General features: G+C 47.7%; 3 protein-coding genes and 1 long non-coding RNA gene across 9 annotated transcripts in view; 2 read left to right on the forward strand and 2 right to left on the reverse strand.

The window, feature by feature from the left end:
- Window positions 1-2,197, forward strand: part of TMPRSS6 (transmembrane serine protease 6) — a 28,481-nt gene extending 26,284 nt beyond the window's left edge. Inside the window, exon 17 of the mRNA XM_032779189.2 lies at window positions 470-2,197. Within this exon, the coding sequence (XP_032635080.1) occupies window positions 470-628 (159 nt within the window). The 3' untranslated portion in view covers window positions 629-2,197. The remainder of the gene's footprint in view (window positions 1-469) is intronic.
- A 93-nt stretch (window positions 2,198-2,290) lies between these two features.
- On the reverse strand, window positions 2,291-13,383 carry KCTD17 (potassium channel tetramerization domain containing 17). Of its 6 annotated transcripts, none has more exons than XM_032779202.2 (6): window positions 12,400-13,383; window positions 9,891-9,999; window positions 7,857-7,948; window positions 6,001-6,096; window positions 5,468-5,593; window positions 2,291-3,166 (listed from the first exon to the last, which is right to left on the reverse strand). In XM_032779202.2, exons 1-6 carry the CDS (start codon window positions 12,613-12,615, stop codon window positions 3,137-3,139), a joined length of 669 nt encoding a protein of 222 aa, XP_032635093.1. In that variant the 5' UTR covers window positions 12,616-13,383; the 3' UTR covers window positions 2,291-3,136. The 6 variants fall into 6 exon arrangements, 5 of the variants coding, with proteins under 5 accessions (XP_032635093.1, XP_032635091.1, XP_032635089.1 ...); XM_032779200.2 differs by lacking the exon at window positions 12,400-13,383 and adding an exon at window positions 12,178-12,370 and having other exon boundaries at window positions 2,291-4,414; XR_012656372.1 differs by lacking the exon at window positions 2,291-3,166 and adding an exon at window positions 4,582-4,698 and having other exon boundaries at window positions 5,267-5,593.
- On the forward strand, window positions 12,571-15,742 carry LOC142047195 (uncharacterized). Its single transcript, XR_012656374.1, has 2 exons — window positions 12,571-12,657; window positions 15,181-15,742. It is a non-coding gene; the product is annotated as an uncharacterized LOC142047195 (long non-coding RNA).
- MPST (mercaptopyruvate sulfurtransferase) lies at window positions 15,404-20,199 on the reverse strand. Its single transcript, XM_032779204.2, has 3 exons — window positions 20,122-20,199; window positions 18,337-18,974; window positions 15,404-17,180 (listed from the first exon to the last, which is right to left on the reverse strand). Exons 1-3 carry the CDS (start codon window positions 20,166-20,168, stop codon window positions 16,882-16,884), a joined length of 984 nt encoding a protein of 327 aa, XP_032635095.1. The 5' UTR covers window positions 20,169-20,199; the 3' UTR covers window positions 15,404-16,881.
- Window positions 20,200-27,097: the final 6,898 nt, after the last annotated feature.

Genomic DNA, 27,097 nt, shown 5'->3' on the forward strand with positions numbered 1-27,097 from the left:
GGCCATTATGTCCTCTTCAGCCACTCCTCTGCTTTCCTACTACAAGCATCTTCCCTGTCATCTATCTGAAGACTGTTCCCATAACTCACCCCACCCCATCATATGCTGATTGGTGCTGCTGCTCTCAGATGCTCCTACATTTCCCTTCATCCCCAGGCAATTCCACTGGCACTCCATTCACAAAGCCCTCCCTAGACTTGCTCCAACCTGTTTTCTCCTGAAGACCTTCCACTGACTAGAAGAATAAGCAAGAGGCTTATTGGGGAAGGGGACACGCATGGCTGAGGATGTGCTAGTGGCCAATACCTTTCCTTAGAAGACTTGGGTTTCTGATTCTATCCTACACCCATCTGCCTGAGATACTTAGCTCCATTGGGGGTTCTGCCAAGACCTTGGGCAGTGGGATGGAGGGGTTGAATTGCAGCCTGAAGAAGTGTCCTGATGGTTCTTTGTTTCCCTCTGCCTCTAGGGTGATTCTGGAGGTCCCCTTGTCTGCAAGGAGCCCAGTGGCAGGTGGTTCCTGGCTGGCCTGGTGAGCTGGGGGCTGGGTTGCGCACGTCCAGATAATTATGGGGTCTACACCAGGATCACCAGAGTGCTAGGCTGGATGAAACAGACAATGAGCTGAGGGATATCCCCCTGTGCCTTCCCCACTAGGCACAGGCTGCTCTGTTACCTGTTTCTGACATCGATCACTTGTCTCCAGAGGGTTGGGAAAGACAGAGATTATGTTTTGGGATGGGGGAAAGTAAATCTGCCCCTGGGGGTACGTGAGGACATGTGGGAAGCCCCTCCACCCTCTCCAATAAATGCCCAGTCTTGTATTAGGCCAGGGACACAAAGGTCTCTGGTACATTAAGGGGAGGGAGGATGGAAAGCTGGGGGTCCTGAGCAGATGCTTTCTGGACAGGAGAATGGAGGAGACAACCTTTACATGAACTACATGATTCATCCCCAGTCCCAACGCTGGAACATTTGCTGCAAGAAAATCTGACTTATGTAGATAGAAATGAGATTCCAATAACTGCGATATCAATCCGTCTCTCTCCCCTTCCCTGTCATTCATTCTTCTCCTCCCCACACTTCCCCCCACCACGTCTCCTCCTCTCCCATCTCTATAATTGATTCTTTTCTTAGCTATAGGGTGTAGTTAGGTTCAACTGGGCAATTATTTGTCTATTAGAGCCTCCAAGACATGATCCATCACTTTTCCCAAGTACATGTCACTGCCTCAGTGCTGTAATTTCACCATCATTTTATGCTGCAGTTGGACTCCCTCCAGGCAGAATTCTTGGCCACTGAGTACACAACATCTGTGCAACCTCCTATCCGCTGCCTTGAATTCATTTAATACAAAAGATTTTCCTTCACTTCCATCCTCCATTGCCAGCAAAGTGAGGGGAGAAGGCAGCAAGAAAAGTATTTTAGATGGTGATGGCTATGTATTTATAAAGAAATATTATGGGCCAATGTATAGAATTGGGAATAAAAAACATTTTTTTGCTCTGCAATTCTCTCTCTCTGTTTAACTCTCTCTGGGTTGAGAATGCGTCTGTCAGCCTAGAATTCCATATGCAGCAACTTGATGAGACCAGATTAGAGAACCTCAAAAAGAGACCAACACCTCCCCCTCAGCTACAGCCTGGGGACAGCATGAACCATCTGTAATCTGTGTGGGTGCTTATACAGTACTCATCACTGTGGTGTGAACTGCAACAGGAAGAAGTTCCCCCATCAGTCCTGCTATACACACTTGGGGAACGACACGGACAGTAAAGGGAAGCCCAGCCAGGCTCCCTAGGACTGTGGGAATGTCTCTGTCACTTTAGCCAGGAACCAGAACATCCCCTTCCACCACTGAGAATGGAAGACAATGTGTGCAATAAATATCAGTACTTAGGTATGTTAGGGTCAGAATAGGTGACCAGGAGCACAGGCCAGGGCCAAGTCTCCAGGCTGAGCTGCATCCAGCAAACAACTTTTGTATCATGTGTGTTTATGAATTTTATCCTGGGCCAAGTGAGCAATGGACACAGCTTCCTTAGCCCAACATCATTTCCACTGGGACCATAAGTCTCCTGGCCTACAGAGTGCTGGGTACAGGGACTCCATTCACACACACATCCTGCCTCACTTGCCATTCCTGAACAAAGGGGTAGGGAAGGAAGACTGGCTCTGAGTGGATGAGCTCTAATGTCCTCGTGCAGTTAATCTGAGGCCTCAATCCTAGCTCTTGGGTCCTTCCCCTGAGCACCAAAGTGCTGTGGCAAAAAGGAGAGGAGACAGCCAGTAATGGGCAGTGACATTTATTCAGGAGTTATAACACAGCAAAAACACCTCATGCCCAGAAGCACTGGCAGGCATCTCCTTCCTAGAACAGTCAGAAGCTACATCAGAAGCCAGGTACGCCATGCTATATTCCTGCGTTTTTCTCCCCCATTGAAATTAAACCTCTCACTGCAGGGCCTGTGTGTGTATATTACCCAGCAAAGGGTCAATGCTGCCCCTTTTCTCCTGGTGCTTAGTACAGGCTATCTGGAGAGAGGCAGGGATTCCTCCTTTGCCCCCTGCTGACAAGCACAGCTCAACTGCCCTCCCCAGCAGTGGCTCTGACAGTAAATCAAACACACAGGCCTGAACCTAGTCAGCAGGTCAGGGTAGGAAGGAAGCGCGTAGCTGCTGAGTTCTGTCCTCTCCAGCAGGGGTCAACGTGACCAGTGCTTAATTTGTATGAAAGAGGTGCCTGGGCTCAAGCAATGATTTACTTTCAAAATTGATGTGGCAAGTCCAGAGGTGCTGGGCCTAAGAGCTGCCAAGCCTAGCCCTGGCACAAATTAAGCACTGACTGTGACCCTAAAGAAGGGGAATCTTGTGGGCCTGGGGAGATTGCAGGGTGTGGATTACATCCCCTGCAGCAAGTCAGGCACACAGGCGGGGGTACCTGCCTTTCTCAGGGGGGATGAGGGCGTGAGTTTCAGAAACGATATTCCAAAACAGAACTTTAAAAACAAAGGCAACAAGTTGAGGGTGAGGAGTGGAATCGCTGCAACGCTTTCCCCCAGAGGGCTGCCATAAACTACAGTACAAAAATAAAGATTTTAAATGGAAATTAAAAGGCTGGAGTTGATCGTTGGTATCACATCCTGAGGCCTCTGGCTTGTAACAACTAGAAAACGAGAGAGAGACAAAGAACAAAACAAAAGGTCGAGAGAAATCAAGCATGGAGGAGAAAGGGAGAGCAGCACAAATCAAGAGGAAGAGGAAAAGCAAAGTAATGAGAGAACAGAAAAGAAAGACATGAAAAAGGAGGGAGGGAGAGAAAGACAGAGGAAGGAAAATCCATGTCAGTAAAAGATACTGACTCAGTATAATACTTAGGCCCCACAGCTGAGGGCAGAGAGACCCCTAAACAGAGGGATGGAGAGAGCGTGGCAAATACCAGAGAACCAATGACTCCCCCTAATCTTAGGGGTGTGGGAAGAGGGGTTCAGGAACCTCCAATTTAGCACAAATCCTGTAAGCACCCTAAAAAGAGAGAAGCGAGGCTCCTTCCTCCAGGCCTCCTCACCCCCTTCACCACCTCCACCACAGCTAGGGCAGTGAGCCAAAGTTCTCTCTCTCTCTCTCTGCCAAAAATTGGGGTGCACTTCACAGAGAGCTGTCTAGTTTCTATTTTCACCCCCAGAACGCTTACCCTGTCAGAATATGATGGGAAACACCCAGATGGCAAAGGCTGCTTTTAAAAGCAGGGAAATATATGGAAATCCTCATGCAAAATACTCTTTCAGCTATCAAGAGGAGGATTAAACAGAAGCTGCTGGTGAAAAGTCCTGTGTGCACATATGCCAGGCAGAAATACAACACTCTCCCCACCTCCCCCTCTATCTTCCTTGCCCTGGTTCCCATCCCTCTCAGTGTCTCATAGCTTTGCTCTTCCATCTGCTACCAGATCCTCTAGTCCAGAACTGTAAGGCCTCCTTAAAAAGTCAGACACACACAAAGAGAATTAGAAAAGCACAGAGTAAGGAAAGAATCAACCACTCCCTGCCTCCACCAGAGACCTACAAACCAGGACCAGGTCCATAAGAGGGGAGGAGATGAGAGTCATGTCTGAGAGTGCAGACAGGTACCATACCTGCAGAGGAGGAAGAGTGAGGAGCAGGAGGAGACAGGATCCTGAGCAGGGAGCACACAGGACCCCAGGAGTGGAAGGTGGGAGGGGAGGCAGGAACCTAGGTGCATGAGGAGAGAGAGTGAGGGAAGAGGGGAGTGGAGGGAGGGATTCTTGGGGAAAGAACTGTGTGGAAGGGAGGAAGTAGGAGAGAGGTGACAAGAACCCCACGGGCGGGAAGGGAGCAGGAGAGGGAATCTGGACAGGAGAAAGAATTGGCAGAATCCTGAGTAGATTAATTTGCTGCAAATAAAAATAAAAAAATAAAAAGTTAAATATAAAGTAGCAGCCATGTGTAACGGATCTCCCGCCTCTACCACTGCATCCCCTGCTCCCTGGAGTGGGTCCCTCAGGCCCGTTCCTAGTGCTTCCCTGACACTAGCTGTGTGGACTCTCACCAGACGGGAACAGACGGCTTTATGGTTGGGTTTTTATTATTATTTTCCTCAGGGATTTGATGCACCTTTCTCCTCTGCCTCTGCCTCCTCCTCCTCCTGCTCTTCCTCCTCTGGATCCTCCTCTGTGCTCTGCAGCCCAGCATGTAGTACAAAGGGAAGAAAGATCGGCGACACTTGCAAGACCTGCCATGGTGATTCTTGCTCATGCGCAAGAGCTCAAAGCAGCGGCCAGATTTGGGTATAGAGAGGAATGGCCTGAAGACCTTTAGGGTTCAGAGAAATTCAGGCTTCCTCTGGAACTCTGTGTGGGGATTGTCCATGGGAATCAGGCAGGTACGTCTCCCCACACAGAAATGCAGAGGGTTGTCAGGGACCAATGGATTTTGGTCTTTCCCATGTTGTTTGTGTGTGTCTGTTATCTACCATGAAAGCATGCCCCAAGGGAGTTTCTCCCCTCCCTTTCTGGCCTGATAGTGAGGAGGGCACCTCCCATTTCCACACACCACAATTCCGTGGAGAAAGCATTCCTTACTCTCCAGAAAGAGGATATGGTCCTCTAGTCAGCAAATAAAGGTACCTACTGCAAAGCATTATGGGTATTCATACACTACTGGGTCTGATCATAGTGACACACTCAGCGTGGGTAGGAAGAGAGATGAGGAGGCAGACTGGGAAGGCACGAGAAGGACAGGGGTACCTTGTTATAGTGATTTGCCACACACACAAGGTCCTGTTCATTAGGAGGTAGCACTTCATGACTCTGAACAAAGGGACAGGCCATGACATTTCACCACCTGGTTACCCCACCGCTGAAGGGGAGGGAGGAAACAGAGAAGAGGCTCTTATGGTGATGAAGACAAGCCATTAACAGGGACAGTGAAGTGCAGGTTGGTCTCACCTTGGCTTTGCGGCTAGGCTCAGAGCTCAGGCCATTGGGTGAGTTGTACAGCTCTTTGGAGACTACGCACAGGAACTCTGTCTGGTCCTCATTCCCATAGTTATAGGATGACCCGATATTCACCAGCTGGAAGTGAAAAAAAATGAAAAAGTCAAAGATCTCACACATGATTCACTACACGTCCACTTCTCACTGGGAACCGGGATATGGACAATGCCCCCAGGGAGCATGGAGTCAGATACTTATGTGCTACTCCCATCAAGAAACCAGAGGGACTGAGGACTAAACAGAGGCAGTGACACAGAGAACTGGGGATGGAGCTGCTGTAACACAAAGCACTGTAACCTCACGCAGATTCCTCCAAGCTCCCCAGAGAAGAGATGGCAGAGAGATGGGATCTACTGGCACTGTACCTGGTGAGTAAACAATACCCACAGTGGAAGTGGTGTATTCTGGCACCTTGGTGTTAGAGCATGTTCCCTGTCTCTCCTCTAGCACACAGCTCCTCTTCTAGTCCACACATCCTGCTCTACCTGCTCAAAGCGCCATCCATCTGACATAGTGGAAACCATCTGAGTGAGCTCTTCTTCCTGGCACTGCAGCACCCGGTACACATGCTTCGGAGGCACCTGTGAGGAGAGTGAGGCACGCTGCTGAGGAACTCTGCTTTCACGGCAGATGTTCTGGCAGGAAATTGAGCCAAGTGGCTACATACCCTCAAAAAATTCTGAATGTTATTCTGTGACAAAAGCTGATATACTTGTGGCAGGGATTATAAAAATGAGGGCCCTATAACCCAACTTCATATTGCCCTGCCCAAAAAGGGGTGGTATGAGAGGACAAAGGTTTCTGTGGGATCACATCTCATGTGCAGCAGTAGAGCACATGGATTAAAAGGATCTACAGTGAGATGGGGAAGGGTCCAGCACCCAGCATAGGCCACGCTCATTCTTACGGAAGTTTGCATTTGTTATTGTTAATGAAAGCCACTGATATAGTCCAAGGAGTCTCAAACCAGGGGTCAGGACCCCTCAGGGGGTCAGGAGGTCATTACATGGGGGGGGGGTCGCAAGCTGTCAACCTCCACCCCAAACCCCGTTTCACGTCCAACATTTATAATGGTGTTAAATATATAAAAAAAGTGTTTCTAATTTATAAAGGGGTTCACACTGAGAGGCTTGCTATGTAAAAGGGGTCACCAGTATAAAAGTTTGAGAACCTCTGATATATAGTGCCATAAATGTCCACTGTGCTCAAGTGTGGAGGCACAGTCTCTGCTTCAGGGAGTTCACAAACTAAGGCAGATAAGACAAAAAGTAACCCAAGTTCGGACATGGGATCACTGCATAAGGAAAGAGACTGTGGAGAGATTACTGGTAAAGCAAAGTAGTAGCTCTGCTGCAGGATTCCTGAGTGACCTTGGGAAACCCCGCCCCCCCTCCAATCTCTCTGTGTTTGTTTCCAGTCTGCAAAGTGGGGGTAATAAGCCTGTTTTTCTCCCACCCTTTCTCTTGTCTATTTCGAATGCAGGCTCTTTGGGGGCAGGGACTGTCTCTGATTGTGTTTGTACAGGGCCTGGCACAATAGGGCTCTAATTTCAGTGTGTGTTACGGTAATGCAAATAACAAACAATTTTTAACTCTTATTATTCCTGGTACAAATGGTATTAAAGAGCGATTTGAAGGAAGCAATCACAGCCAAAGATGGAGGCGTCACGCCTTAGAGAATTTCCCCACCACAGACATCCCCTCCGCCTCCCACAGCATTAATGCCTCAGTGACTCTCCACCGATATCCCTCTGCCTCCTACAGTGATAGTGCACTAAAAGGAACAGGCTGGCTTCTTTCTGGAGTTGCAGGTGCACACAGACAATGCACCTTCCACCAGCCATCCCCTTCCCATACTGAAATAGCCCCTGCAGCTAATGCCCTGTCTGGAGTTTCAGGATATAGCACCCTTCCAGATCAGACAAGCACAGCACCTACTGCCACCACTGGGACTTCCATTTTATTTTAACTACAATGAAGGTTTCCTGCTGGTGGAAGATTTCATGACACAGCATGTATCAATGGAATCATCCCTGTGCATTTATGTGCCAGCAAACACCTCTCATTTATGTGACAGGGCCAGCTGAGCTGACACCAGGAATTAAACCAGGAACCTCCAGAACTAAAAGTATTAGCTGCTATAGCTTAAGCTCTGTGGCTGGGGGCTGTAACAACTCATATCCTCTGCAGATAGGCACAGAGAGGGATCAGTAACACCCACCCACCAGTCGGTTATTTTTCCATGGGACTTTCCCATTGTCCCTCCCATATTGGACCTCTCTTCTAGCTCTCCATCCCCTCCCCTCCTCCCCCCAGCCGTCTCTCTCCATTTCCCCTCAGACCTGTGTTACAGTGTAGTTCTTCTCCTCCAGTCTGTCCTTGATTATTCGGATTAAAGGGCCGATGTTATAGAATTCAGCTTCTTCTAGAACCCCTAGAAACACAGAGAGTGTAAAAGACATGGGAATAAGTATTTGTTAGTCCCATTTCCAAGTACTTGGAGCTTCCTGAAGGGAAAGCCCCATCTGGCTGCTTCAGGAATTCACATGCCTCTATGGAGAACACTCTGCTGTGGGGAGAAGGGACACCACAACATCCCACATTAACAGTTCTCTGCTGCCTGGAAGCTCTTACACCTGGGGATTGAATTCAGGCCCCCTTTATTACTGTCCTAAGGGGAGGCGCAGGGGTGACTAACCTGGTTACTATGTCAGGGTTCTACAACTGGAGACAGAACCCTAGTTCTCTGGTTAATGTTCCCAGGATTCATCCTACTGGGAAGTGCACACATATCCCTATCCTGGCTGTTATTCCAGGAAGAGGACACTACCCAGGCTTGCAGGTTATTTTCCCAGGGCAGGTTCAGGGCTCTACCTTTTGGGCACTGAAACCAGGCAGCCTGATTATTGACCCAGAGTGTCTATGAATTAGAATGAAATTAGGCCCCTAGCTACATAAGGGCTCATTCTTGTCCTGTTGGTTACTGTTCTGTGGGCTCTGTTCAACAGAGATTAAATCCAGATCCCTCAGTTACTGAGTGCTACCCACTTGGGAGCGAATCCTGGTTATTGTTGTAGGTATTGAGCCTAGTCTTCTGGTCCCCATCCTGGACCTGTTGCTGATCTCTGAATAGCACTTTACCCCAAAGCAGGTAAACAAAGATGTGTGTGTTTCACTTCATTAACCTACAGTAGCTGCATCTGTCCGCTCCCACGAGACACACATGATCATGTTTGCTAATAGGTAGGGTGTGGGGCACCTTACGGGTCCACAAGGGAGAATGATGCCTAGGAACCAGCATTCAGTGACTATAGAGGTTCCCTCTTGAGATCAGTACATAGACAGGGCAAGCAGGTGAGATTTGTCTGCCCTCAACCATCCCATGTAGGCCTAGGGTACACAGAAAAGTTATACTGGCATTTATATGTCAGTCGGGGATGTGAAAAAAAACCCACACCACTGACCAACATACCTATGCTGACAAAACCCCTAGTGTAGATGCAGCTCTGTCAACAGAAGTGGGTTTCCATCAACAAAGCTAACTTTGTTTGCATTGACAGGAAAACTCTTTCTGACAGCATATTCATGCCAGCATAGTCTCCATAGTGTAGACATACCCTGAGATTCCCTCAGAGCTTCTCATTCTCCCACCCCATTGGTCCCTCTCTCATACACTGGGAGAAATGGCACCCTGGGGAGGAAAGCAATAATGAAGCATTCTCAGTCACTTACGGCTCAAACCCTGTGGGGCTAACACCAGGGAAGGCCATCCATTTCCTACTTGCTAATTCATCAGAGATCCTACTGGGCATCATTACTATAGAATTGATTACAGAATATCATGGTTAGAAGGGACCTCAGGTGGTCATGTAGTCCAAGCCTCTCCTCAAAGCAGGACCAATCCCCAGATAGCCCCCTCAAGGATTGAACTCACAACCCTGGGTTTAGCAGGCCAATGCTCAAACCACTGAGCTATGCCTTTCCCAGCCCCTGTGACAAAAGCTTCATGCTCCAAATAGTGGAACACTGGCAAGGAAAACAGTGTGCTCAGGGTTAAATCAGCATGAGTTCACCCTATCATAATATCATACCATCACTAGCAACAAGGGGAAACTCCAGCAAGCTTTTTCTCCCAACTCTCATTCATTTTATTGTATGGCAAATGAGGCACAAAGAGTTCCCCGAGATGAGGGCTCCAAAGATAGCTGTCTCAAAAATCTTAGCACAGGGGAGGGGGCCTGCCACTTGAGGGAGATTTTTTAGAAAGCAGAATTGGATATGGTCAGAGGACACTGGGGTTAATAGTACCTACTGTAACCCACCTCTAAGAGAGGGATTGGGTGTTAAGAGGGAATTTTCTGGGTTTCAACACTCACCCTCCTCAGCCATGTCTTTATTCAGTACCAGCTTGCCATGACGGAGGAAATTCAGGATGGGTCCAAAATATGTGGGGTCCCGGTCTATAAGGTATGCACCAGTCTCATCCTAACAATAGACAGAAGCCATGATGGAAAGAACCCAGCGGGGAAACTTACCACTGCCCCTAACTTCTCTAGACAACAGACTTTAATAAAACAAGAACTGTAGTAATCCTGGTTTATACTTCTATTGGGGTGACCAGACAGCAGGTGTGAAAAATCAGAATGGGGGTGGGGGGTAATAGGATCCTATATAAGAAAAAAACCCAAAAATCGGGACTGTCTCTATAAAAATCAGGACAACTGTTCACCCTAATTTCTATAGCTCCTTTGGTCCAGTGAACGGGACTGAAGGTGAGGAAACCTGGGTCCTTTTGGCTGCTGATTTTAGGGAATTCACTTAAACTTTCTGTGCCTTGTTTTCCCTGTGAAAAATGGGGATAATGATTAGTGCTGGTCAGGAAACAGTTTTCCAGTCTTATGAGAATTTTTGTGATTTCAATAATTTTTTCCACCCTGAATTGGGATGAAAAGGCAAAATCTCAAAACGAAAAAAAAAAATTGTGACTGGAAAATTCAAAGAGAAAAACATTCAAACCAGAGAGATCAAAACATTTCAGTTCAATTTTGACTTTGTCATTTAACATTTTTCACCTTAAAATAACTTAAATTTCAAACCAAAAATAATTTTAATCCAAAACCCAGAATTTTTCATTTAGAAAATGTCAAAATGGGACATTTCAAAAAGTTCAAAGCGTTTCCCCTCCCCCCTCAACAGGAAATTCATAAAAATAGACACTTTCCCAGGAACAGTTTTGGTTTTGATGAATCAGCATTTTCCAAGGAAAAACCATTTTATCAAAAAATTCCTGACCTGGTCTAATGATGATACCTATACTCGCCTTCGTAAAGTGATTTGAGAGCTACATATTAAAAGTAGCATATAAAAGCAAACTTTAGGATCCCAAACTACATGCATATAATACCACAGAAAAGCAGCCACCTCTAGGATGGAAGGCTGCAGCCAGCTAGTACACATCACACTGAAAAACAGTAGGGAGAAAGTATCAGAAGGGTAGCCATGTTAGTCTGGATCTGTAAAAGCAGCAAAGAATCCTATGGCACCTTACAGACTAACAGACGTTTTGGAGCATGAGCTTTCGTGGGTGAATACCCACTTTGTCAGATGCATGTAGTGGAAATTTCCAGGGGCAGGTATATATATATATGCAAGCAAGCTAGAAATAATGAGGTCAGTTCAATCAGGGACTAAAACAGGACCTCATCCTTCCTGATTGAACTGACCTCATTATCTCTAGCTTGCTTGCATATATATACCTGCCCCTGGAAATTTCCACTACATGCATCTGACGAAGTGGGTATTCACCCACGAAAGCTCATGCTCCAAAACGTCTGTTAGTCTATAAAGTGCCACCGGACTCTTTGCTGCTTTTAGTAGGGAGAAGAGACATATTGGAAAGCAAAAGGGGTTAAACCTGTTCTCTCATTTAAAGCACTCTGGGACTTTAACATTCAGGCAGAACCTTGTTATAGCTCTCACCCTAAATACACATGCAGCGCAAGGTGCACAGTACTCTCAATTTATCTCCCTCGAAAGATCAAAGGGCTGAACTGATCCAGCTGGGGCCTGAGGTCCTCGGTATTTCACCCCTGAGGTGCAGACCCCCAAGCCTTTCCTATATATAATATGATTCTATAAGGTTAGCAGAGAGATCCAAGAATAAAAAGATGTGATGTGGACTCTGGTCTCAGCAGGGCTCCTACCTCTTCAGCCTGTATGGGGAGGAGGAGAATGGAAGAACCACTCTGTGTAAGCTGGGAAGCTTGTCTGGTGCAATAAAAAATATATGTCACCCGCCCTGTCTCTGTGATGGGAGGCTACTTATTGTGTCTCTATATAGTAACGCCATGTCTCTTTCTCAAACCTGAGTCCCACCCACGTAGCTGGGCATGTCACAGTGGGAGAAAGGGGGGCGCCTTTTGTGGGGCTGGTGCAAAGCGTCCCAGACAGCTGGTGTGAGGAAGCAGAGGAGACGGGCGCTGCGTGTGCCACCCGGCATCGGGGTGGCAGGCCTGTTTGGTCCCCACCATTAAGCCAGAAACTCCCCCCATTCCCCAGAGGAGAGGGGACGGGCCAACCCCCCACCCCCAAGAGGCTCTGGCTGGATGGAACGCCGGGAGTGAGTTCCCCGGGGGGACAGGGAAGGAGTCTCACGCCAATTACCCCTGGCCCTGTGCGCGCCGTCCATCAGTCTGTGTCTCCGGCTCCCTCTCGATCCCGCACTAGGACCTCGCCTTCCCCGCCCGGGCTAGCTCCTCCCAGCTTGGCCTGCGCTGTGCTTTGATCCCACCCCGGTCAGGGATCCGCGCCCCCCCGCTGGGCACACGGCAGCCACAGACACACACCCAAGCCGGGGCGGTCAGCAGGCGCCAGCTCGCCGCTTACCCGGTCTGACTGCAGCTCCTCCCCCTGGCACAAGCGGCAGAGGAACGATTTCTGCTCCCGGCACAAGGTCTGCCTGGTGGTGAGGAAAACCGTGCCCCCGACGTTCAGCCGGACCCACTTAGCCCGGGTGCTGTTTGCGGGCTGCGGCGGGTGGCTCTCCCAGCTCAAAGACACCCTCTCTGGAGCCTGCGTTTCCTCCCCTCCTTCCATCCTCATCTCTCCCTCTCCGTCTCTCGCAAGCTGAAGACGCCACTGCAGGTGTGGGCACTGGAGGATTCTGGGATATGTAGTTTATCTGGTGCTCTCCACCCCAGAGGTGGCTGCATTTCACTGGGGCTCAATGTGGGTAGCTATGGGTTTCCCAGGGGTCCCAGGATAATGGGGTTTGCCTGGGGGCCTTTCTCTGGTCACCACTGTTCAGTTGATAGCTGTAGAGTACTTTGAAATAATATAAACCCTATTAATTACCATATTACATCTTTGCAATTGGTAACCAAAGAATCCTGGGAGCTGTAGTTTTGCATGGCCCAGTCTCCCTACAGCAGGATCTGCAGTGTAATCTATGCCACCATTGCTGCTGCAGGTGCTAGAGGATTCTGGAAGCTGCAGTTTACACACCTCCAGAGCTGGGTGTGCAGGCAGCGGTGCTTTGGGCTGAGGAGAAAACTGCTCTGTGCTCATGCTGGATGTGGCTAACCCTTCCAATGCTGAACCAGACAGATCTCTTCCATGTTCTCCTTTTGCCCAGCAGGGTGTCTAACTATCATAATATTCACTTCTCTGTTATTGCAGCAAAGCACTCAGAGGATTTGGATGATTTCTGTCACTGAGACTATGTGGTGCTCATGGGTGTAGGGGACCAGTGTCCAATATTAAAGCCCTGTTTTTGTTGTTGTTTTTTTTAACTTATCTGCAGTAATAATCACCTAGTCAGTAAGTTTTCCCTGTAGTTGCTACTCCACCACCAACTCTAAACTTGCCTTGCATAAACTTCCCTTTCCTGGATGGGTGTCTCTATGTTCTGTTGTCAGAAGTGTGTTGTCAGATGCTACCGGTGTGGTGCTCTGCTCTCTCCTTGTTGGTATCACTCGGCTGCGTGCGTGTGTTCCCTCTGAGTGCTGCCTCAGCTCTGCGCAGATAGCTGACACAGCAGACCCGAAGAGAACCCCCAATGACCACAGAGTCTAGTAAGGTACTAAGGCACGTCGGCCAGGTTTATTGCCGTATTGGATACAGTAGTAGTTCTCCGCAGATTACTTAGTCTACCAAGCATACTACAAATATGTACCCACGGTCAATGGACTCGGCTCAGTCAGTGGCGGGACTTTCCACTGCCCCCTCGGCCGGACAAAGACATCGCCCCAGGGATACATTCTTATACACAGGTACAAACAAGTTACACATCACTCCTGACGTATTGAGGTGCAACCCCTCTACGCAGCAAGGTGCCGCCTCTCACCTTGTACATGTTGGTTAGAACAAAACAACTCTATCCATCATATTACCCTTTTGCCCCTGTCATTGGGATGGGTCAGTCTGTTCCTTGTTATCTGTGTGGAATGTGCAAGTATGCAAATGTTCTGATCTCTAGTGTTCAGTACCTTTTAGGTATGTCTCTTTTTGCAGCATCAGTCCTTTCCTTTCCAGCTTCTGTGAGCAGGGCCTGCCTCTGGCTCACAGCTTCACTTTGCTTTATGTTAGCAAAGTCTTAACGATTACTTTAGTTCAGGCCTTAGGCCTCATACTGGGCCTTTACCAGGGCCTTCACTTACTACATGTTCATTCAGACCCAGGCCTTGCCCCCACCCCCATCCAGGAGATTAATTCCTTCAAAACACCTGCCTCGGTCTCTTCTGAGTGCCCCATTGGGGGGGCGGGGTTTGAGAAGGAAGAGAGGGTGCCCTTTTGGAAGTCAAGTTGCACATGATGCCTGACCCAGCTGAAACACAAATGCTTTATCTATTCACCCAACCATGCTTCTACTATGCCCAACAGAGGTCATCTGACTTATTAACTGCAGCCACCTTTGCCAACATTTCAAACAGTATTCACATCAGGCAGAAAAATGCTGGTAGCTTGCCTCATGAAGGCTGACACTAGCCCAAAGTCACCCTCCCAAACAGGCACCTGACCCTTTTCTGCCAGGGCAATATCCATAAAGTGCAGTGCTGAAATGTAGACACACCTCTATTAACCTTACAGTCAGGTCTTTTCTCGAGTTATCTTCCCTGCCCTCCCCCTCTCCCCTTATCTTTATTCCATTTAGGGAGCTAATGACCTGGTACAATTCAGTCCCCTTATGCCATAGAACGGGCATAAGGCAACAGCTTTCTTCACAGGTGAGTAATCCTGGAATACAGAGCCAGCCTATGCCACTTCCTTTACAGGCTCCCATGTAGGGGGTGTGCTGGGGGTAGGAGGGAGCATGGGTGGAATATGCTGCCCTCCAGCAGCTGAAAATAGCTAAGTAGGCCCTAGGCCACCACTGCAGCTGAGTGTAAATTTGAACAGCCTTGAGTCTCCTCTAATTTACATCAGGAAACAGATAATCAGGCCCCTGGATGTACAAAGAATATAAACTGTAGGTGGCATAGTCACTTTTGCACCCCTGCTCCTTATCTCTATATGGCATACCTTGGTTAGAGTGGAGACTCAGGCCCAAAGCCTTATTGTCTGTCATTATTTTCCTCTGATTCCAGTCACCCACCCAATCTCCTTTTCCTCCATCTCTTTCCCCACTTTTCTCCATCCCACTTCCTACCCATCTCTTTCCTCCTACAGCATGCACCAGGGAAGGTCTTTAGTCATAGCATGAGTTCTTCTGTCAGCACTGGTCTCTGTTGCCCAGACTTCAGGACCTGGCCCACCCACAAGAATGAAGTCATCATGGGAGGAAGGGCAAATGGTTAACCCCTAACCCAGCCCAGCTGCTCCCTGGGAATTGATCAGGAGACAAACACCCCCTTGCCCATCTCTCTCTTCAGGCTGTTTAGAATAATGGGTGTTATGATCAACAGAGACCTTTCTTTAATCAAATATATTGAAGCCACTGTGCTTGTACAGGTGTAAGCAAGAGCAGATCAACTCTCCAAATGCACTGAATCCATACCCCTGCCATTGTTTGCTGGGGGAGATTTTCAGCAACAAGATTTAAGGTGGTGACATTGTGAAAATGACTGCCATTATGGGTAGTTCTTCCCTAGGGCTTCAACTCAGCAAGGTATTGAAGCACATAACTAATTGTAAGCACGTGAATGGTCCCGTGGGAGTACCTGAAGAAGAGCTCTGTATAAGCTCATCTCTCTCACCAACAGAAGCTGGTCCAATAAAAACTATTACTTCACCTATCTTGTCTTGCTAATATCTTGGGAACAACACTGCTTACAGTGGGAGTACTCTCTCGTGCCTAGTGTAAGACACGTGTAAGTATCATGCTGAATTGGAGTGTGGTATCTGAAAGTCACACAATTACATGGCTGCAGACTGAAACAAACAGAGAGGTATGCTGCCCTTTCTTATTTGATCCACAAGGCTCTCCCAGGGAAACTGAAATATACCTACCAAGGATGAAACAAATACTGCATTCACGTCATCAGAAGAGCTTCCTTCACAGAGAATAAGGATATGTCTACACTGGAAGTGTAATTTGCCACCTGGGTGGACATACCTGCACTAGCTGTGATCGAGTTAGCACACTAAAAACAGCAACATAGCTGCAGCCGCATGAACTGCATGATAGGCTATCAGCCCCAAGCATGATCCAGTCTGAAACTGCAGGTATGTCCTTGGGCCAGCTCCTCACGACGATGCAGCTACACTGCTGGTACAGGTATATCTGTCGGAGCTGGATTTTACACCTCCAGCTCCACTGTAGATATATGCTGGATGCATGTAGCTGTGCTAACTAAACACTCCCTGTGGAGGGATACAGAGCAAGATGCCTCTGTGAGTGGGGAAGGAGAAACTCCAGCTATACTGTCCCAGGCTCCGTTCAGGAGAAAAATCTTTAAACTCATTAAATGTTTTTATTATGTAACCTTTGAATTAGATACTTAAAAGAAACATGATTTCAAGTTCCCCAGGAACAATGGTGGATGCAAAACTAGCTGAGACCAAATCAAGAGTCCAAATATGAGGAGAAACCTAAACTGCTCTCCACTCATCTTCCTTGTTAAGTGTCCAATCAGGAGAGATCATCCAAGCTGATGAGTCCAGCCTGAATCAATTATTCCACCATCCCATGACAAGTGCTTCCCCCCAACCCAGTAAGATGCTGTAAAAAGGCATCTTCCATGCCCAGAAAAATGAGGGATGGGGTTTGTGGGTGAGAAGTGGGAGGGGAGTAGGGGAAGGGACTAGAACCATGTATGTTTAGATTTGTCACCCAAGACCACTAAGATTTGAAAACAGGAACGGCTAAGACCATCTCCCAAAGCCTGTTCCAAGGCAATTTGTCTGCACTGCAGGGGCAGAAGCATTGCTTCAGAGGGTCTTGCCTTTACCCTCAGAGATGACCTCTCCAGGCCGTGCCCGCATGTACCACTCCACCCAGGCACCATCGTAGACAGCCACATCTGGCTTGCCACAGAGGTATGCCCCCAGGGCCACATGGCAGGCAGTGACTCCTGAGCCACATGTGGCTACCACTGGCTTTGAGAGGTCCACTTTCTTCTCCTGGAATAAGCTGCGGATTGCCTCAGGGGTCTTCTCAAAGCCAGCTTCTGTGAGGAAATCCAAGAAGGGGATGTTCAGGGAACCAGGGATATGACCAGGCTCAATTCCTGGAGGAAGAGGAAGGAGACCAACACAGATAGGAGTTAATCTTTACATCACAGAGGGTTCCACCGTACAATCCCTCCTTGACTACCCTCCACACATACTCGTGCCATGGCAGCCCTCCCTCTACAGCCACTGCACAAGGTTATGTGAGGGTTAATATCTGTACCTTTCACCACAAAGCATCATATCAAAGCTAAATATTATTAAAGGGATGGGGTGTAGGAGCTACCTTCTCTTCCACCTCCCCAGGTCCCCGAGAGATTGAGTGCACTGCTACCTCTGAACCACAGGACTCCGCATTCATACTAAAATACAAAGCTTTCTTCACTTCTTGTACGGACGGAAAGTCACTTTCTGGGGTGCAACTCTAACAGCTAGGGGTGGGGATAGGAACACCCTCTTTCAGCCACATGTATTAGTCACAGTGTATGCAACACCCCTTCTGTATGCCTGATTTGAAACTCAGCTGTGGCAACAGGTGAATCAGCTGAGAAGAGAGATGGTTGTAGGGTGAAGGCAAGGAATGGGACTCAGCAAATCTTATTTCTATTCCTTCCTCTGCCACAGACTTCCTGTTTGACCTTAGATGTGTATCATAACCTCTGTGTGCCTCAGATTCCCAGCAGGTGAACAGCTATAATAATCCTTTCCTTCTCCCACCATTTGTCTGCCTCTTTTGTAAACTCTTTGTGGCAAGGCTGTCTCCTACTGTGTGTTTATACAGCACATATCAGAATCGGGCCCTCTATGCACTACCATAATACAAATCATAAATACAGTAAATCTGGCTGTCAGATGGAGAACTTCACTGCCAGGATTAAAGTCCTCATGGCTTACTGCTGACACAGATGCTGAACTACTAAACATCTTGTGTTTAGTGTCATAAGGCCTTGCCCCATGGTGAATGTGTTTTAAGCAAGCATTTCCAGCAGCATACAGGGAACAGAACAGTGAGAGTGGCAAATAGACATAGGTAAGCAGAGACAGCAAGCACAAAGAGGAATCGATATCAGCCAAGCATCCTCCTCTTGAAACTCATCTTTGGAAAAAGTGAGTTTCCAGCTTCAATCTTCAGCTGGGAACGAGAGTCATGTTTCTGAGTTTGTGCCTTAAATGGACACCACATTTGTTACAGCGATGGCTAAGCAGAGGTGTTACCTTCCCTGGGCTCTGGCTCCGTCCCTCTGAACCGCCCTGAAGGGCGAGCATCAACCAGCTGAAAGCGATGTGACTCTACGTTCTCCTCTATGTCCTCATGGGTCTTCACCAGTGACTTGTCCAGGGAGGCATGGAACTCCACAGGAACTGCTCGGTTCTTGCCAGAGCTCAGTGGGTACCCCTCCCGCTGCCAGTTCTTCAGCCCACCATCCAGAAGAGAGACGGCATGGTGCCCAAAGGCCCGGAACATCCACCAGACACGGGGAGCAGAGAAGAGACCCTGATCACTGGCATCATACACAACCACATGGGAGTCGTTCCCCACACCCAGCTTGCCCACATACTCCGCAAAGTCATCCGCACTGGGCAGCATGTGGTCATATGGTGACGTGCGGTCACTGCATAGGTCGATGTCAAAGAAAGCAGCACCAGGGATGTGGCGCTCCTCAAACTCAAGCCGAGGGTCACGCTTCATCTTCGGGAGGTACCAGGATGCATCCAGGATCTTCACAGCCTGCCCAGCCTGAGGGGACTTGATGGTTTCTGAGAGCCACTTAGCTGACACCAGTGCCCGATAAAGGAACTGTTGAGACATTGCTCCTGAGTCCTGGCCAGATTCAGACAGTCTCTGGGGTTTCCTGAAGCGGGAAAAAGTCAGGAATTAGTGACAGAAGATATTAGGGTCAGCTACTGGGGGAAAAAAAGGACTAGAGTTCTTTGGGGGAGGAATTGTCTTTTGTTCTGTGTACACAGCACCTTGCACAATGGGCTCCCGAGCACTTCGGTAATACAAATAATAAGAGTAGAAGAAAAGAACTTGGGCCCCAGGTTACAGAATACAACCCCACCTCTGCTTCACTTTGTGCACACCTGGGTAAAGTCAGCTGTGTTGTAACACTACTGGGGCGACATCAGAAGTTGGTTTGGCAGTCCAGAGATCATGAAATGAGCCCAGTTAAAGACAGAGAGAGAAATCTAGGGAGAGGAACACCTGCAGAGCCTGCCTGACACCAGGCTGAGTCAGCTGCAAATGGCAGGAACCTGAATACAAAATCAGGAAGAGAGAACCCTGTGTGTGAGGCACCCTGGTACCTATGCCTCTTGGGCTAGAGAGCTGTATCTATCAGAGCCAGCACTCTGAACCGCACAGAAGGGAGCTTGGCATGGGTGGGTCCCGAGTTCTGAATTAAGGACTGCCACCACCCCATTAAAAAAGCTGTTCACTTCCCTGGGTCCAAGTTTTGCTGCTACACACTCTGCCAGCACGGTGACTTTCCTACAACTCCCTGCCCCATAGGAGCATGAGAGGAAAGCACAGCTTTGGGAAGGGTCCTTGCCTCCGCACCAGGCTGAGAACTCCAGGTAGAGAGAGGGTTGTCCCCTAGGACTGGCTGAGCCAGCAGCATCCCCTCTACCCCTGCTGTACTGGTCCCTGGGTTCCCACTGCCAGAGGTCGTACACAGAAGCAGAGAGGAGTGGCTGATGCCCACTCAAGGCCACTCCCCTGCCTGACCAGCCCCTACAAGGCACTAACTGCCCTTGATACCCCCCTATCAGATTTTAAGGGACAGTGTCCGCTCAGGGATCCGGCGGAAAGCATGCCAGAGTGCCAACAAGGCCTGGCACGGCCTCCTCCCAACCCAGAGCCTGGGCATCGGTGCAACCACTCCATGCCCACGAGCGGAGCAAGGGAGTCCTGGGGGCCGCTGAGCCCAGGAACCCGCAGAAGTTCCCGCCCCCTCCCCTCGAGGGAGGGGCTCCCGTCCAGCAGGCTACTGCCCATACCTCCGTGCCCCTCCCGGGTCGCCGCTGCTCGGCCGTGTGACTGACATGCGCCGCAAGGCACCACCCCCAATGCGCGGCGCTTCCACCCCCTCCGCTTCCTCTACGAGTTCGCTCCGGGGAGGAGACAAGCGGCACCTCCCACCTGGCTGCCCAATGCGGGGAAGGGCTGCCCGTGCAAACCAACCCTTAGGAGGCCGGGGCAGCGCTGGGGGCAGATGGGATCCCACGCCACAGCCCTCCCAGCGCAGAGCCAGCCCGCAGCAGCGCCACTCGGCTCCCAGCCACCAGCGGGTGGGGTTGGCCGAGGGGGTGGCCCAGCTCAGCACTTTCCTGGGAAGGAGAGGGGGCGTTTCCACCCCCCTGCAACAATGGTCCGGGCCGCCTGCAAGGCGAGAAGGAAATGCACCAAACAGGCACTTGGCAGCCAGGGTGCGGCGCCGGGAGCCGCCGCTGTTGAGTCACGAAAATAAATGGGCCTTGATTGAAATGCAAAGGGAGCGAGGCACTGCAAGGCTGGCCTCGCTCGGGACAGCCACCCGCCCGTGCTGCACGTGTGGACTGGTGCTTAGTGACCCAGGGCTCCCCTTCGGAGCGAGCTGCGCTGCAAACGCTGCTCTTCGCACACGCCCATCCCGGATTCCAGCCTCGCTTCCCTCCCCGTGTGTTGGCCAGGAATCCCGCTCTGGAGCGCTCCCCCCTGCTAGGGTAGCCCTGCCTGGGGGCGTTTCCCGCAGGGGATTTAGTACTGAAGGGTTTCTCTGAGGCGAGTGGGCCTGGGAGCTGCTCTTCCATCACCAGGATTCTTCGTAGAGCAGGAGCACTTCATTAGGAGGGAGTCTTCTGGGCTTGCTGTGTAGTGACATGCAAGCTGGTTTTTAGCTCACCTTCCTTACACCCTCTAACTCAGGGATCAGCAGCCTTTCAGCAGTGGTGTGCTAAGTCATCATTTACTCACTCTAATTTAAGGTTTCGTGGGCCAGCAATACATTTTTAATGTTTTTAGAATGTTTATAAGTCTATAATATATAACTACTGTTGTATGTAAAGTAAATACGTTTTTTGAAATGTTTAAGATGCTGCATTTAAAATTAAAATGCAAAGCCCTACAGACCGGTGACCAGGATCTGGGCAGTGTGAGTGCTGTTGAAAATCAGCTCTTGTGACACCTTTGGCACGCGTGGCATAGGTTGCCTCCCCTGCTCTAACTGATCCCAGAGTCTTAGCCTTCTGCAGAGCCCCTTACATTTTCTTTTGTAGGGAGACAAGATGGATGAGAGAGTATCTTTTATGGCAGTGGCTCTCAACCTTTCTGGACTCCCGTAATCTTGTCAGGAGTCTCATTTGACTTGCATACCCCCAAGTTACACCTAACTTCACTGTTTGCCAGAAGCTGGGAATGGGTGACAGGATGGATCACTTGATGATTGCCTGTTCTGTTCATTCCCTCTGAAGCACCTAGCATTGTCTACTGTTGGGAGACAGGATACTGGGCTAGACAGACCTTTGGTCTGACCCAGTATGGCCATTCTTATGTTCTTAAAAACTACTTGTTTACAAAATCAGACATAAAAACACAAAAGTGTCACAGCCACTGTTACTGAAAAATTGCTCACTTTCTCATTTTTACCATATAATTATAAATCAATTGGAATATAAATATTGGTATAAAGATTTTGCTTGCATATACATACGTGCCTCTGGAAATTTCCACTATATGCATCCGACGAAGTGGGTATTCACCCACGAAAGCTCATGCTCCAATACGTCTGTTAGTCTATAAGGTGCCACAGGACTCTTTAGTGCTTTTACAGATCCAGACTGACTCGGCTACCCCTCTGATACTTGACTGTTTTATAAGACCAGCTTCTGTCTGAGAGAGAGACAAGCTTTCCAGCAGCACAGAGTTCTTCTGGTACCAGTAGCTTGAAAGCTTGTCTCTCTCACTAACAGAAGTTGGGTCCCATAGCACATAGTACCTCACCCACCTTGTCATTCTAATATCCTGGGACCCTTATGGATACAACACTTCACAGTTTCTTCTTTGAGATTTGCCCTTTGCCCTAACACCGATTTAGCCAGTCATCTGACTGCGGTGTCAATGACTCTGGAGTCTGGTTTCACCTTGTTACCTCCCTCCCACACCATCAGGGTTTCAGATTTATGCCCCACAAGAGGCTGAAGATGGTTCCTTATTCCCGGTTCCTTACTGGTGGTATCAGCTCCTTATTCAAAGGCCAAAATTATTTAAAATATATCAGGGTAAGAGTAAATGTTTAGAAATGACACCAAATTAATGTGATGGAATGTGATAAAGATACATTAGTTAATTATTAATTACATAAGCAAATAAGCTGGTATTTGACTGACTGAACATGACCAACTAAGTCTCCAGTCACCTGAAGTGACATGTGCCTGTGACTGACAATCTGTTCTGAAAAAACAATGAGGAGTCCGGCGGCACCTTAAAAAGTAACAGATTTATTTGGGCATAAGCTTTTGTGGGTAAAAACCACTTCTTCAGATGCATGTTCTGAAGGAGCTGGGACAGGCTGCTGCCTGACCCATAGTGTAGTTCCTGCACCTTATGTTGCTACATGTCATAGTCCAGGCCACTACTACCTTGTAAACAGGGTTTGAATAAAGATCTAGGATTTGACTGACTGCACATGACAAAATAAGTCTCGGGTCACCCCAAGTGACATGTCTCTATGACCGTCAGACTGTTCTGAAGGAGCTAGAGCATGCTGCTCACTGACCTGAAGTGTTCTTCAGCAGTTTGCTGCCACACATCATGCTCCCACCCCATTTCCATTTTGTACATGGAGTTTGAATAAGGAGCTGGGGCTTGACAAGCTGTACATGACAAAATACATCTTTGGGGTACCCCGAGTGATACGTCCCAGCAATTGTCAGGCTGAAGAAGCTGGGGCGTATCATTCATTGACCTGAAGCTTTGTTCTTGTGCAGTAAGATGTCACATCTCCACCTTATTTATATTTTCTATATGGAGTTTGAATAAGGAGCTGGGTTTAGACAGGGTGTACCTAACAAAATAAGTCTCAGGACACCCCAGGTAACACAGCCCCTCAACTGCTAAACTGGTCTGATGGATTTGAGACATGCAACTCCTTGACTTGAAACTTTTTGTATGAGAAAAATTGTGGCCCATATCACCAGCCTTCTTCCCCACCCCCTAAACCCCTATACACCTGTTAGAAAGGAATGGGAACAGGAATGGCAAATAGGGCCATTTTAGAAGGTGAATATGTGGAGCCTATACTTGCAGTTACAGGGACTTGATGACTGCTGTGTTTGTTCCATCTGTTTGTTCTCAATCAGGGTTGTGTGGCTGGGCTATGTGCCCCTGAACTGCCTAGGTGAGACAGATCTGTTTGGGTCTCAGTGAGGGCTCGGTGGCTGAATTTTGAACAGAACTAGTGTTTGACGTCTCTGAGTGGTTATTCCCTCCCTGTTTGCAAGGGAGGTAGCTGAACAGTGAGGTTTAATATATATCAATTGCCAGGTGAACAGGAGTGACAAACCCGATAAATCTGAGTGGGAGTTTACAGAGGGATTGTGAAACCAGTTTTAGGTATGTCTTTACATAAGGTAGCAGATTGGGATGATAAGGGAACAACTGCTGTGACTTGCATTGGATGTGCTATGTTTTCCTTTCTGCTGGAAGGCACAATAGATTTGTCTGAAGCAATGAAGACTTCTTGGACAACCAGATTCAGAAATTATTGTCACAGACACCACAAGGTGATAAGAGTCTTGGAGAGAGTAGAAACCAAAGAGGCAGTCTGTGACCAAGAGGGGAAAGAGAGTCAGGAGGCATTCAGCCCAATGAGAAATAGCAAAATGTTTTCAGATAGAAAATCCACTATAGAAGAACTTTTTCTCTGTTGAATGGAACAGAAAGCTACAGAGGATATACCTGATGCGTGTCCTTACAATATGAGATAAGTAGCTACCAAGAGAGGTTCTTCAGCCATCCTAAGAATGCAAATAATCATCATCAGCGACTCCATATTAAAAAGAGCAGACAGAAAATTAAGCAAGGGGCAGAAGGACAATAGGACGGTGTGCTGGCTCCCTGGAATGACGATGTGAGAGGCAACTGCAGAGTTAGACAGGTTTATGAAGTTGTCTGGCAACTGATGATGATACACATTGGAACCTATCACAAGCATCACATGGAACTACCCAGATTATAGAAGACCTTAGACATCTTGGAAGCGAGTGGAAGAAAAGGAATGTTTAAGTGATCTTCTTGGAGATCATACTGGTCCCATGAGTGAGAGAAGGCAGAAAATACTGGAGGTGAATTGTTGGCTGCATGGTTGGCGTGAAGCTGAAAGTGTTGGTTTTGTTGAACCTTGCAGTGGGAGAGAGGCCTTACAGACAGGATGGGCTGCATCTCCCAGGTAGGGAGCTAACCTTCTCGAATACAGATGAACTGGAGCAGCTAGGAGGCCATTAAACTACCAATGCAAGGGGAGGGTGCTAAGGAGGCAAATGCAGTTTAAAAGTTCAGACTTGACATTGTGAAAAAATTGGACCGATGTGGCAAAGAACGCAAAGAGAAGACATTTTTCAATTGCTTATATCTCAGTGCTAGGAGTCTGGGTAAGGAGTAACAGGAAGTAGAAATTCTCAATGATGAGAAAAAAAATTATATAATTGGCATTACTGAAGCCTGGTGGGACAATTCACGTGACTGGTTATAACCTATTTCGAAAGTCTAGAGTTGGTAAAAGAGGTGTATGCCTTACAGTGAAAGACTTGGAGAACTTGGTCTGTTTAGTGTATCAGAAAGAAGATTGGGAAGTGACTTGATTATGGTGTATAAATACCTTCACATTAGAGGCCTGCACGGGCCTAAGTTTTAAGCCTGACTGGACTTGGACTCTGAGTCCAAGAGGGTCAAGTCATTTTCCAACCTAATCCCAACCCCTTGAACCTGAGACAGCACCATCTCCTGTGACCTGTCCACGTGGTCGACACGAGCACTGTGACTGCTTAGCACGCTCACTCTGCAGCACATACAGTGCAGCAGGGTGGTGGAGATCGGCAGGAGTGAGGCAGGCAGGGACAGAAAATGGGGAGCGGAGCTGACCCAACCCAAGCCCAAGAGGATCGGGTTGTTTTCCAATCTGACCTGATCCAAACCTGACACTTCTCATTGGATCACATCGGGTTTGGGTCAGGTGCAGGGCTCTACTTCACATGGACAAAATATTCAGTAAAAGGGCTCTTTAATCTAGCAGAGAGAGGCAGAACAAGAACCAATGGCTGGAAGCTGAAGCCAGACAAATTCAAACTAGAAATTAGTCACACATTTTTACCAGTCAGGATGATCAACAATTGGAACAAACTACCAAGGGCATTGGTGGATTCTTCAAATCAAGGGTGGAAGCCATTCTCAAAGATGTATTTTAGTCAAACATAAGTTGTTACTGAGCTCAATATAGGGTAACAGGATGAACTTCTATGGTGATACAGGAAGGCAGACTAGATGATCCCTTCTGGACTGAAAATCTCTGAATTTACAAGGCCTTTTTACAAGCCCTTCTGCACACTCACCTTTTGCAAAGTTTCACCCTCCATGTGGAAGTTTGGTGTAGTAGTTGATTGTGTCAGGATTACAGACTAAAAAAACCCCTTATGGAGAGGCAGGCAGTACCAAATTATGCAGCAATTCTAAGCAGAAATTCACAAAGAAACTTCCCTTCTGTGCAAAACACGGTCTTATTATACAAATCTTTAGGTGCTTAAATATAGCTGCCACCAGTGATCAGCACTACCAACAGCAACAATTTCTCAATTAATTAACGTTCTTTTATTATAATAAAGAGAAACTTCTTTACTTATGTCATAGTCAAAATGAACAAGTTCAATGAATTTTGTCAGCTGAGTACGTGCCATTTCATTAATGGTGAATCATGCATCATTCATACACCTGCATTTAGTCGGGTCATAGAAAGATTGAAAATTTTGACCCTTGGCTATTTCCATCAGAGATTTCTATGCATGATAGCAAATAAATTGAAAGAAAACAAGATGCATTTTGGAGGTCAAATCAAAGCAGTGATCCAGGTGTTTTCAAATACCATTCACAGACCATTCAAACAAAAATGAAAAAACCCATTACCTGTCCTTGCTGTAGCTCTTTTCCATGTAACTTGAATGTAGTATTAATATTTAAAATATTAATTAGTTCAGGAGGCACCATCAACATTATTTGCATAAACAGTAAAGTTTATTAAAGCAAAGGTGTTGATATTATAGGCCCAAAGTTGTTAGGACACCATAAAACACTGGGAGCCATTTTGTATGTTTCCACAAACTTGGTCAAACTGAGGGCTGGCATTTCTAAGATGGAATTTTGGAATTAAAAAGGAAATGAGGTAGAGATATCCTCGTCACAGATAAAGACCCCAGTCCCTCAAATTCCATTTAAGTATACCCAGCCGCATTGCTGCTGGATAAGCCTGACAGGAGCTCTAAAGACACTGGCTGATTCCACTAATTGTAGCATATAGGTGTAGGGCAGGATTCCTTTAAGTAGTTTGTGAGCACTGTAGTGGTACTCGCTGTTTTTCTGTGTTTTAGAAGCCACCAGAAACCACTCAGAGCAGTAGGATAGTATCAACCTAGATCTTGTATGATGGCAGGTAATAAACATGATTATTTGGGAGCCAACTGACCAAGTAGGGTCTCCATATTATTTTTGTTGTGGAATGAGCAAAAGACACAACACTAATAATAAGAAATGGTTTTTTATATCTGTAATCCAATGACATGATATTTGATAAATTTTGCTATTTTTCTGCTTCTCAGTTCCTCTAAGATCACGCCAACGTTCCTACCATTTTTTTCATTTGTAACTATCATATAATTTATGTGAAAACATCCCAGCTGGATTTGCAACACGTTGATTGAATATTGCCTTTTGTTGATTTTTACCTGCATA

Source organism: Chelonoidis abingdonii, chromosome 1 (assembly GCF_003597395.2).
Source record: "Chelonoidis abingdonii isolate Lonesome George chromosome 1, CheloAbing_2.0, whole genome shotgun sequence".
In the NCBI taxonomy this organism is placed as follows: Eukaryota; Metazoa; Chordata; order Testudines; family Testudinidae; genus Chelonoidis; species Chelonoidis abingdonii.

Bases quoted from the DNA above. Each gene is read 5' to 3' on its own strand.
- KCTD17 (XM_075068488.1), bottom strand. From the start codon at position 12,615: ATGAGGATGGAAGGAGGGGAGGAAACGCAGGCTCCAGAGAGGGTGTCT. The intron at 6,097-7,856 runs GTCTGAGGGGAA...CTCTCCTCACAG, and splicing joins AGAACTACACTGTAACACAG to GTGCCTCCGAAGCATGTGTA. The intron at 5,594-6,000 runs GTAGAGCAGGAT...TTTCACTTCCAG, and splicing joins ATGGATGGCGCTTTGAGCAG to CTGGTGAATATCGGGTCATC.
- MPST (XM_032779204.2), bottom strand. From the start codon at position 20,168: ATGTCAGTCACACGGCCGAGCAGCGGCGACCCGGGAGGGGCACGGAG. The intron at 18,975-20,121 runs GTATGGGCAGTA...TTCCCGCTTCAG, and splicing joins GACCCGGGAGGGGCACGGAG to GAAACCCCAGAGACTGTCTG. The intron at 17,181-18,336 runs GTAACACCTCTG...CTCTTCCTCCAG, and splicing joins GGAGCCAGAGCCCAGGGAAG to GAATTGAGCCTGGTCATATC.